Below are 13118 nucleotides of genomic sequence, written 5' to 3'. Positions count from 1 at the left end.
GTAAACACCAGTAGTAGCAGAATAGGAAGATATTAAAAAGACAAACAATTGATATAAAAGGGATGAAGAATAATAATGATAAAATTGGCTTATCTGATATTAAATATAGGTAAGTTCATGAGAGGGTGGAATATAGGAGCCTCCAACGAGTTAAGTTAAGTTTGCCACACTGTCTAGAGAGGATCTGTACTGATAATTATCCGCAATTTTTATTTTTGACCACTAGATGGAGATATCAGGATGAGTCTGACATTGTTTATTAGATTACACAATGTATGCTTTTCAATATCATGAATATATTTCCTGGGGCATTGATCACTTATATGCATTTATGGATATATTTTTCATCACAGGTATTTTTATATTTTGAACATGATAGTTTGACATGTAACAATTATCTATATTTAGCTGTATTAATATATTTAATATAGCAGAATTTTAACATCAGGGGACAAATGTAAAAGGCCGCGATTTTTTTTTTTTTTTCGAGTTTGACAATAATTTTGCATGTTTTGGCTAATTGCAAATGTGTGAGAACAGGCTTATTCGCATTCTTAACTTTTTCCTCCAAATCGCAATTTGCCAACTCGCATCCAGATGTTTTCCCATTCCAAACTTACAACTCTCCAAATGTAATAGGTTAAAATTCACCAGAACTTTAGACCAGGATCAGAGAGGCGAGTATAATGACACTTACCCCCCCCCCCCCAAAAAAAGTGATTATTTTACCCACACCTTCACATGCCTATATAAACCACACCTACAGCCATTGCATCTGTGGGGGTTGTAGTAATGGAGTTTGTACAGTCTATATTGGAGCTGTATGCTTGTGGCCTGCTTTCAGTGGAGGAGCTGCACAGGAAGAGGGCGCAGGAGCATCACTAGATCCAGGTCCCTATTTTGCTTCGTGCCAGGCGAGGTTATCGACTAAGGATGGACCTGGACTCCCTCTCAGATCATGAGGTGGTTCAGTTATTTAGATTGAACCCCACAAACCTCATGACCCTATATGAGCAGGTGAGAGATTATTTGGAGCCTTTGGCTGGTAGTAACTATGCAGTGCCTGGGCTGCATAAATTAATGTGTGCCCTGCATTTTTTTGCCACTGGCTCATTTCAGTCAGTGAGTGCTAGAGTGCTGGGGATTACACAAGCCACTTTCTCTATTCAGTTATCTCAAGTGTTATCTGCCCTGAAGAAGTTGTGGTGAACATATATGTAATTCCCACGTTGTGAGGTCGAGTGGCTGGACCTTAAGGTAACTTTCTATCGGCTCTCAGCATTGCCTAATGTGCTGGGAGCCATAGACTGCACCCGCATTGGGATCAAATCGCCGCACTTGAGGGGGTATGTCTATGTAAATAGACATGGCTACCACTCTCTCATTGTGCAGGTGGTCTGTGATGCTAACCTCAAGATTCTAAGTGTGGATGCAGGTTACACTGGGTCTTGCAATGATGCCTATATCCTGCACCAGTCAGCCCTGTGGGAGAGGCTTGAACAAGGACACATGCCGGAGGGCTGGCTACTTGGTATGTTATTTGTCAAGTTACAATTGCTTTACACTACATTTGGAATTGCTGTGTGTTTCTCTCTATTAGTGTACTCATAGTATGTGTATGTGTTAGCATGGTTTTTGGACTCCAAACAGGCCAGGAATGCAATTAGTACTGTGATTACCTTTACATTTATTCAAAGTGTTTGTCTTGTTTCCATGCTATTTTTTAATGTTGAAATTAAGTAATTTGACTCCCTTTCATAATTTAGGTGACTCAGGATATTGGTGTCAGACTTGGCTAATGACACCTCTGTTGCGACCACGAGGCCCTTCACAGCACCGGTACAACAATGCACACATTGTTACAAGGTCAGTAATAGAGTGTACCTTTGGGGTGTTGAAAAGCACGTTTCGAGGTTTGGACCGTCGGCATACTCCTTTACAATGTGCGTAAAGTGTGTGACATCATCCAGTCGTGCTGCATGCTCCATAACATGGGCCTTGGGCAAGGCCATGATGATCTTGGAGACATTGCAGCAGTTGTGGAGGAGCCGGACCCTTTCCTATCAGAGTTTGTGGTCAGTACAGAGGGCGGGAATGAGATTCCACAGAAGATCATACAGCAGCATTTTTCACGTAAGTTTTTCAGGACACAATATAAGACAATATGTATGTGTATAGATGTGTAAAAGTTGTATGCCTACAAACACATTCATTCAAATGTATGTACATTACACAGGGGCCTGAGAAGGGGGTTTTGGAGGTGTAGGCTCTGTTGTTGTACAGGTAATTTGCTGGTTGTTATGACCATGACAGGATCTACTGTGACTAATACAATTTTGTGAGCATCATCTTCTTCCAGACGATGTTGTAGAGGAGTTGGTGGATGTGGACGTGATGGACCTAAAAAAAAATGTAAGGATTATTATTTTACTAATCACAAGACAGAGAAATGGGAATGGCGCTCGTCAAACAGCAGCTATTTGTGGGAGAGTGTTAGCCTCCCAAATCGTGTGTAATATAAAAAATAGTAAAAACAGCGCTAGTAGGGATCCAATGTGTATTTGATATAATTCAACGTTACAGCTTGGTTAAAATAATGAAAAACACTTTATTTAAAATAAGTACCTCTGTACTTGTTATAAATAAATAACAAAATATAAAAGATGCATATTTAATAAGTACTATAAAAAGTGGCCATTGATAAGTTATATATGTGGTTTGTTGATAATGGAATGACCACTATTTAAAACCTGTAAAGTTCTTATAGTCCATGTAACATAGTCCATAAAGTTCCGGTGTAATATCCAGTAATAAGAAAATATATTACCCAGTGTATAGGTCCACAAACGACATCACTTGGCAAGGACTCCTTGCAACGATTAGTGGATGACAATGGATGGTGGGACTGGGCAAAGTTTTCCTTTTGTAGACTGGTCCGGAATAAATATGGAACAATTCAGATAAGTCAGGAAACAGGATCAAGTGGTCCAATAGTTGTGGCTCAACGCGTTTCCTTATGGAACATACCCATACCTTCCTCAGGAGCAAGTGCTTATTGAATATGCATCTTTTATATTTTGTTATTTCTTTATAAAGTGTTTTTCATTATATTAACCAAGCCGTAGCATTGAATTATATCAAATACACATTATTATTTTACTGTTTGAAATATTGGGGGGGGGGGCGCTACACAGCTTTTTCGCTCCAGAATTAAGTTCTGATTGTGGCGACATGAGATACATGTGTAAAGATTAGATGATTTACATCTTATTCTAGTTGCCTATTGAAAGCGTGTGTGCTTTGGGGGCTAATTCCTCAATACATGCTAAGGTACATACTAATGTGTTGGCTTTCCTGCATTTCTATTTCAGCACATACCTCCAGCTTGTTCTTCCACACGTGCACAAGGCCTTTTTGAAGAAGAATGCTTCCTCCCTGGAGCAGCTGCGGAACTATTCAAGACATTATTCTTTGGACAATTACATGTTCATCATATATTTTTACAACAGTGAACCCAAAAAAAGGGAAGAACATTAAAATAAAAATGCACCACTAAAAATAATCTGTTTTGGAATGAAACAGTGCAATGGCCCTTCTGAGCTAACTAATCTCACAAACATAATACTACTAATGGTGCATATTACACACGGTCAGATTTTTCTTCAGATCTGAACGATAATGATTTAAAAAGTCGTTCATATCTGAAGGAAAATCTGACATATCTGTCAGATGAACGATTTGAACGATGCGCGTTCCCGATGGTCAGATAACGATATCTGACATCTGATGTGTTTGCAGTCAGACTTGGACGATTCCATTCATTTTAATGCAGTCAAAATCGTTCAAATCGTTCAAATCTTTGGTAAAATCGTTCAAATCGTTCATCTGACAGATCTGACAAATCTGACTGTGTATACGCTCCATAAGTTCGAAACTATTTACATTTCCTAACATTATGGTTTAAAATGTAAATAATATTATTATATTTTTTGTTTTAAAAAAAGTGCTGCAGCAGAAAACATCCCAGCATGGCCAAACATTCCAACAATTGTACTCAGTGCAATCTAAGTCACAGCATACTGGTATGTGCTGTTCTACAGCAGCAGATGATTGTACAGGAATAGAGCATTACAAACAGCAAAGAAAAATATGCATGTACAAGTATGTAATATGTTACTCACCAATAGGGGCCGGGTTTGGAGGAGGTCTGTCTGTATCCTCAATATGAGTCCTGGGTAGGATCTCTGGGGGAATGATTTGTTTGAGCTCTTGTTCATAAGATGTGTAGTGTATGGGGATGTGACGCCCACCACCGGTCTTGTGAGACTGCTTCACTTCATCCACCATTTTGCCCTTTAACACACGCTTTATACCATTGAAACGCTTCTTCACTTTGTGTATGTCACATTTGCAGCTACTGACAGCATTAACAGCTTCTGTGATGCCAAGCCACATTTGTTTCTTTCTGGCCAGGGGGGTACAGTGTGTGCGTTCTCTCAGGAGACGTGTGAACACTGGTACCATAGCATGTACCACTGCAGAATTTTCTTCATAGGTGAAGCGAATATTGCGCCCACAGCGCATCTTCCCACGCAAAGGACCAGCAGTCTCAGCCTCCTCCACCTCCTCCTCTTCATCCTCCCTCTCATCTTCATTTTCCTCCTCCACCTCTGTGTCATCATCCTCCTCCTGCGCCTCATGGTCAGACAAAGCTTCCTCCTTCTGATTGTGACTCTGTCTGACAATCACTTCGTAATCCTCTTCCTCCTCCAGCCTCGGCTGAGCTCCCCCAGCTCTCCTGCCTGCCATGCTGCATACAATATTGCATAAATCCTCCTGTCTCCTGTCATGCATCCAGCTCCTTACTCCCTATCAAAGCACAAAATGGTTCCTCAGTCATGGGACTTTGCCCTGCCAATGGGTGAATCTGTTTGTGTCAGTATGCTTGGAGAAATGCAAATCGCATTCCGGTTGGTCTAAAATTTGCGCTTTTTCCTGTGAGTTTCATCGCTACCTATTACATATGCAAATTTAGAGTCATGCTCGCAACTTTTAAAGGCGCAAGAATGTGCGAATCCACATGTGCAAAAAAACTCACACCCTATTACATTTGGCCCCATGTATTGTTTATATTTATGCACTTTGCACTTTCATAATTTCACTGTTACCACGATCACGATTTATATCTTTATATATTTGTATTTTGAAGAAGGAGGTCAGGAGCTCTCTCTTTGGGTGTAGGGCAAGGTGTTGTGATATGTGTGCTGGATGGTGTTGAGTAAATAAGGGACAGACACCAGAGTAGGGGACCAAACCGTTTACTGAGTAGACAGTGCTGCACCACAATGGTCCGGGGGTGGAGGGGGAGGGTGTGGTGGGTATTGGAAAGTATGGAGTTCCGGGGTGTCAGTGGAAGTGGGTAGAGTGGGGATGGCATGACTGGCCTGGGAGGGAAGGTAGGCAGACCCTTTCAGGGGGCTCCTTGCCATGTGGTTCTTGACTAGCACATATTCCCTGCTGGACCTTTGGTCAACAGTCTTACGAACTGTCTGGGTGTTAGAAATGTCAGTATAGTCCGTGAAAGTTCTAGTGAATGCGTCGTCCCACACAGCTGTGGATGCGAGATCTTACCTACCGGTAGGGTGCCTATGGTGTATCGTTGCGGCCGGGGTGTAACTTGCAGGGACGAGTCTTGTCTCGTGCTTGCTCGGGTGGATGGTTTTGATGCCGGAGACGTGGTACTGCGGTCTGCGTCTTGCCGGGGGCGTGCTTTCCCTGTTGGGTGTTGCTCGCGTGTCTGCAGGTAAACACTCTCGCTCCCTGGCGGCTAGTGTACCTTTGTATGGCGATGGGGTCGGCCCACCCATGCACAGGAATGATGCAGCTCGCTGAAGGTGCTTATGGCTGGCCTGGGAGGGTGGGTGCCCTCCTTGCAGGTGCTTGACAACACTGTCTGGTGAGGGGAGCAGGACGGCGTTGCTGGCTGGGAGCGGTGGGGAGGATGCACACCTCGGTCCAGGATGGGTTGCCATTAGCTAGTGATGTTTGCGGCTACCTGGACAGGCGGTAGTCCTGTGGGTCAGTGGGTGAGCGCGGAGTATCTAAGGTGAGGTCAGCGGCTGAAGTGGCTGCACGCGTGCTGGCTAGAGCAGAGCAGGTCGAGTCATGGTGCTGGTTCCGGATACCGGCTTGTCCGTGTCCTCGGTGGGGGGAAGCCGAAACTCGTTGGAGACTGCACCCACACCTGCTGTATTCTCTCCCCCCACCGAGGACACGGACACCCGCAAGTCCAGATAGCCACAAGCTTTATCATGTCACTTCCGAGGTACCACAACCGGAAGTGGGGATCTGTACTGGACAGCTGGCCGGACCATGGCTGCCTCAGAGGGATGGGTTCTTTTTTGATTACACACAGTATATAGACTGAGTTTTGTCACATTGTCTGGTATATTGTTGTCCTGAGGAAGGGGATACGTTCCCAGAAACGTCGACCACGGAATAAAGACCCATTTTTGGGGTTCACTGTTTTGAAGCCTCTGAGTGCCGCCTCGTGCTTTTGGATGTATACATACACACATAAAAGTTGGACCAGATCATTGGCGTGATTCGCAGGTCTTTGAAGAGAGGCGGAGCCAAATGTCGGGGGTGGGGCTTTATCGCGGGCTGCGTCAGGCGGCATCGGTAAAAGAAAAAAAATTGGTTCATCAGGGGGTTGTGGCCTGGGGCCGGGGACAGTGTGTGCGGGCGCCCTATGTGTGGGGGTCCCAGGGCGACTCTGCCGCCCCCCTTTAATCTGGCCCTGCTCGCTACCCTCCTTGTGATTTATGGGGCCTATTTATTATCATGGTTTAGCCCGATAATTATAATTTCTTATCAATGCTTATGGCGATAAGAAATTATGGGCCTGATTCAGAGCCACTCGTAATCGGCCGCTCGTTCGCTCCGAGCGATGTTTGCCCAACTGCGCATGCGTACGGATCGTTATACGCATGCGCGAACCAGTCAGTGCGGCCGAAATTCATGTGCTCGCAAAATAGCGAATGCCTGATAATTTGAGTGACAGAAAAGAGGCGTATGTGGGTGGTAACAGGGGAAGGTGCTTGAAAACGGGGAGTGGAGATCCGATCGCAGGCGTGCTTAAAGGTCAAAACGGGCATTTTATGGGTGTGCATAATTAAAACAGCAGCGTCATTGACCACGTCACTGGGTTATTTTATAGCCAGAACTGCTTGCAAAATTGTGGTAGCAAAAACCAACCACAAGAATAGCGAGCAGCTCATACCCTGGTCGATGTACTCGATTAATCTAATAAATAGCGGACATGACGTAGGATGCGAGCGGCCAGGGGGCGTAGTTTCCCAAAAAACGACCGCAAGTTTTGTTCGCACGTTCAGACCTAGAGGCGTGAACAGACCGCAAACAGCGAACAGTTCATTTGAATAGCCAACCCTATTTTCAGGACGAGCGAGCGCTAATTGCGTCCGGCTCTAAATCAGGCCCAATGTTCCACTGGGATGTATGAAAAAATACATCCAGGGACAGGGGCTCCGATAGGGGCACGTCCCTGTTGAAAAGTTCTGAGACTTTATTTCTTTGGAGACCAGCCAGTCTATTGCGCATGCACAGTCAGCAGACAACACATGTGCGAGCACCCACTGCTGCGTAGAAATCCTACAGATACCCAGGCCCGCCAAGATCCGCGCCGGGCCCCGTTAAAAAAGCGGGAATGGCCTAATCGTGGCAGTGTGGCCATGCCACGCTGGCAAGGGGGCACAGTGAGCCCCATCAGCCCGGTGCATAACCAGTGGGGGGCGCGATCAGCTTGATCACTCCCCCCACAGGCATAGGAGACTGCTGTAGCAGCTTCTTAGCAGCCGCGAGCAGTCTCCCAGTGCAGCCCAGCACACAGCAGCGTGCGCTGGGCTGCTGTGATGTAAGAGGGGGGGAGCAGTGCCGGACCCGGGCCTCCGCCGGGCCCCTCCAGCAAGCCCGGGCCCAGGTAATTAGTACCCGCTAACCCCCCCTCGGCGCCCCTGCAGATACCTCTCCAGGTAAACTTTAACTTTACAATACTGCATGTAGGTCATACACTACAATGGCTATTGCCATCTAAAGATGTTGTATGTTTTGCATTCTGGAGCTTGGTAAATCTCACAATATAGCAGCTCCCATAGAAACTGGGGAACCACAGCAGATATCTCTAATATCTGCTGCTGTACACCCAACATACACCCTGAGGATGCATGCATTTTTCTGCAGTTTTCAGGGGATTTACTGCAAAATGAGTTTAATAAATATGCCCCTTCGAGACAATTCTTTTGTTTACATCTCACACCATGCCTACCCCTGGCTATAAAATAACCCATGCCTCTGCCTGTCTGTGTCTGATAAAAACTCCTGTATTTGCTACCCCACTTTTCTTCTATCCACCCTACAGTATGTGTTTCCATATCCAGCTCATGGAACTCTGGGCATGATTCAGCAAGGAACGCACGCTAGCAGACGCACGCACCCAGCCACTGCGAGAATATGCTAATCAATGCATACGCACGGAGACCGCAGCACAACATGCAGACGCCCAGCCCCATATTAACCTGCCCATCTCCCTTTACTCACAGCCTGATCAGTACGCAAGATAGTGTAAACATCGGTAACATCGAGAACCATCGACCACATGTGCATAATAGTGGTTGACCAGACCTCGCGTAGGATCTTGGCAACTTCCTGTGGGCACGGAGTCTCATCACTGCATCCGTCGTCACACTGGCTTAATTACGGACACCCCTAACACGGCATCCTAACGCACAGGCACTTCTGTGTTCGCACGACCACCCCCCGTCACCACCCAGAAATGGCACTACCTATCAATCAATAGCGGAAGGTGTCTGCGTACACGCTGCGTGTAGTCTGCATACGCTTACCAGATCGCCCCGGGTAGTTCACGCATGCGCAGTACGGAAACATCGGCCAAGTGCGTGCGTTCTCTCCTGTACGTTCCTTGCTGAATCAGGCCCTCTGTCCCTTCCTTTGCATAGATTATAAAGGTGTGTTCCTTTCACTCCCTGATAGAGATGTGTTTTTATTCACCCGTAAAACTATACTATTCTTGAACGTTAGGGAGACCCCCTGAAATAGTGGTGATGTCCGTGGCTCCCTAAAGAGGTTAACGATCTCCATGAGGCCGGGTTCAGTATGTGCAATTCATCATTCTCCACCCACCATAGAGGAAACATTGGAGAGAAGAATAAGGATGAAGTGTGCTACAAGAAAATGGCCACTGATCCCCAGCACACTGATGGCCACATTGGTCGTTTGATCAAGTATATGTGGTGTATTACAAGGGGAGGTGTGATGAATTGCAAGAACCTATTAGAAGGAAGAGCGTTAGAGGGGCTCATTTAAGATGCTAGAAAATATTACAGTGCATCATATAATTAATGCATAGTCACACCTACTAAAAGACATCTCACATTATTATATAGGCTATATGATTATTTATAAGTAGGTAAATATGTACATAATTTTACATTTCATAGATTTTATTATATTGTTTTACTTATTTGGTTTCCTATAATAAATGTGTGATATAGTCTGTTAAACTTTTTTGGCACTCTTGCTATTTGTATTCAGTTGCCCATACCAACCAAACAGCTTCTAATTTATTTTACAGGCAGTGCTAGATCTCATCCTTAATTTTGTATTGTGCAAATATACTGTACACCCTTTCTGTTTGGATCATGCTCAAACACATAACACACATGGTTGACTTGCCATAACAGCCCAGATGCACTACAACAGTACAATTTTACCTCTAATCAAGCAAATACAATGTTCCATATCGTCTGCGATTTACTTTGATCAGAGCATTATTGCTACCTTTTCCCACAGATACAAGTTACATACAGTATCATTATATCCATTTCAAAATGCCAATGTCGAATATTTATCACTAACACACTTTTTGCAATCCACTTTTTTAAGTAGCCTATACTTGATCTTGACTATAAGACAACATCTGCCTTCTACCTTACCTCAATCTGCAGTGACAATACATTAGGAATGTAGGGATGGCTATCACTGAATAGTGGCGGCGTTGCATGTAGACATCACAAGGTAACTATTTGATGGTTTAACAATTGATGGTCTTGATGGCAACCATCCCAATCCCAGCATTGATAGGAGATAGCATTTTCATTGAATTGGGAACAAGGATGGTTGCCAACCATCAGTTTCCGATGGCCATTCCTACAGTACAGCTCAGAATAAGTTCTAAAAAAACTCAGTACAAGTTTCTTACATTACTTCAATCCAAGAACTTTCTCTAACTTATGTGCTAATATCTTCTCTTTTTCAAAAACTTGTTTTTCATATGGTGGGTCAGCCATTTGTAGATCCAATAGATGAACATTTGTCAAGTGCTAAATAATAAGACTATGCGCTAAATGCCTATTACTATCTGAAATGGCAGAATGATAACAACTAGACTCGATCTTGTATGGATAAATATACAGTTTTATTCATAAAACATTAGAAGCACCTATTGCATATAATTAACCAGATTATTAATTATCATAGATATATATAAAAAACATATCTTGATTGTAAAACCTTTATAGTACATATAAAACTACAAAGGCATAGTGAGTACCACACATAAGAACAGTAATTACAAGCCCACTTGTGATTAGCTTGTAACCTCTTATTTGGCCAATATGGAAATTCCTCTTAGAAGTTAAGTGAGTACACCGCTTTGCATATGTCTCAATAGTCACTGAGTATCAATTGTTTAAGCAGGTATTCCTTTTTTTCCAATAAGAATATATCTTTATGTCAGTACAAAACTGGTGGACTGAATGCTAGATCCGTACTAGATTCCCAGCAGTGCCGTGTAATATAACAAATCACTTGTCGTATACGAGGGCATTATAGTGGGTGCCTGATGGATGGGATATTCCATTTACGGAGTGTATATATACTTTTGAACGGTAGTGTTTGTGTGTATATATATATATATATATATATATATATATATACACTACCATTCAACGTTCAAAAGTTTGGGGTCACTTAGAAATTTCCTTATTTTGAAAGAAAAGCACTGTTTTTTTCAATGAGGATAACATTAAATGAATCAGAAATACACTCTATACATTGTTAATGTGGTAAATGACTATACTAGCTGCAAACGTCTGGTTTTTAAAGGAATATCTACATAGGTGTATAGAGGCCCATTTCCAGCAACCAACACTCCACTGTTCTAATGGTACATTGTGTTTGCTAAGCGCGTTAGAAGACTAATGGATGATTTGAAAACCCTTCTGCAATTATGTTAGCACAGCTGAAAACGGGTTTGCTTGTTAGAGAAGCTATAATACTGGCCTTCCTTTAAGCTAGTTGAGTATCTGGAGCATCACATTTGTGGGTTCGATAATACTCTCCAAATGGCCAGAAAAAGAGAACTTTCATGTGAAACTCTACGGTGTATTCTTGTTCTTAGAAATGAAGGCTATTCCATGCGAGAATTTGCCAAGAAACTGAACATTTCCTACAACGGTGAATACTACTCCCTTCAGAGAACAGCACAAACAGCCTCTAACCAGAGTAGAAAGAGAAGTGGGAGGCCCCGATGCACAACTGTGCAAGAAGACAAGTACATTAGAGTCTCTAGTTAGAGAAATAGACGCCTCACAAGTCCTCAACTGGCAGCTTCATTAAATGGTACCCACAAAATGCCAGTGTCAACGTCTATAGTGAAGAGGTGACTCCAGGATGCTGGCCTTCTAGGCAGAGTGGCAAAGAAAAAGCCATATTTGAGACTGGCCAATAAAAGGAAAATATTAATATGGCCAGAAGAACACAGGCATTGGACAGAGGAAGATTGAAAAAAAGTGTTATGGAGAGACGAATCAAAGTTTGAGGTGTTTGGATCACATTGAAGAACATTTGTGAGACGGAGAACAAGTGAAAACATGATGGAAGAGTGCCTGACGCCATCTGTCAAGCATGGTGGAGGTAATGTGATGGCCTGGTGCTGCTTTGGTAATGGTTAAGTGGAAGATTTGTACAAGGTAAAAGGGATTTTGAATAAGGAAGGCTATCACTCCATTTTGCAACGCCATGCCATACCCTGTAGACAGCGCTTGATTGGAGCCAATTTCCTCCTCCAACAGTACAATGACCCAAAGCTCACCCCCAAATTATGCAAGAACTATTTAGGGAAGAAGCAGGCAGCTGGTATTCTGTCTGTAATGGAGTGGTCAGCGCAGTCACCAGATTTCAACCCCATTGAGCTGTTGTGGGAGCAGCTTGACCATATGGTACGCAAGAAGTGCCCATTAAGCCAATCCAACTTGTGGGAGGTGCTTCAGGAAGCGTGGGGCGAAATTTCTTCAGATTACCTCAACAAATTAACAGCTAGAATACCAAAGGTCTGCAATGCTGCAATTGCTGCAAAAGGAGCATTCTTTGACGAAAGCAAAGTTTAAAGGACAAAATTATTATTTCAAATAAAAATCATTATTTCTAACCTTGCCAATATCTTGACTATGGGGCATATGTATCAAAGCTTGATGTGAGATAAAATTATGAGATATATATCACCAACCAATCAGCTTCCAATTTACATTTTGCAGGCTGTGTTTAAGAAATGATAGTTTGGAGCTGATTGGTTGGTAATATATATTTCACAATTTTATTTGACATCAAGCTTTGATACATATGCCCCTATATGTTCTATTCAATTTGCAACTCATTTGATAAATAAAAGTCAGTTTTCATGTAAAACACAAAATAGTCTGGGTGACCCCAAACTTTTGAACGGTAGTGTATATACTGTATATATATTGTGATAGGATCACTGGTAAAGTGGTCTGTGGCAGGTACATTTGTCCCAGATTCCTGTCCTATGTGTTCTAAAAAAAACCAGGAGAAGTCTGTGTTGTGAGCAGACTAGAATGTCGGCTTTTGGAAAAGCCGGTTTGGGACCTGGGGGTTGTGGGTGTGAGGAGAGGGTGGGCTCCACCCACGGCCACTCCAGGTTTTGGGCCTTTCAGCCTGGTAACAGGCTCATTAGGGCTTCCAGCTGAGAGTGGCCAAGATATCCTTGGTTTGTTTGGGGC

General features: G+C 43.4%; 2 protein-coding genes across 2 annotated transcripts in view; both read right to left on the bottom strand.

Annotated features, from left to right (window-relative positions):
• TEX11 (testis expressed 11) overlaps positions 1–13118 on the bottom strand; it is a 358563-nt gene that overhangs the window by 233049 nt on the left and 112396 nt on the right. The gene's annotated exons all lie outside the window — the stretch shown is intronic.
• On the bottom strand, positions 4174–4809 carry LOC148508149 (myb-related transcription factor, partner of profilin-like). Its single transcript, XM_088444982.1, has one exon. The coding sequence runs from the start codon at positions 4807–4809 to the stop codon at positions 4174–4176; it is 636 nt and encodes a 211-aa protein (XP_088301108.1).

Source organism: Taudactylus pleione, unplaced genomic scaffold, assembly GCF_031769625.1.
Source record: "Taudactylus pleione unplaced genomic scaffold, aTauple2 ptg000375l, whole genome shotgun sequence".
Taxonomy (NCBI): domain Eukaryota; kingdom Metazoa; phylum Chordata; class Amphibia; order Anura; family Myobatrachidae; genus Taudactylus; species Taudactylus pleione.
This window is presented reverse-complemented; position numbering and strand designations above follow the sequence as displayed.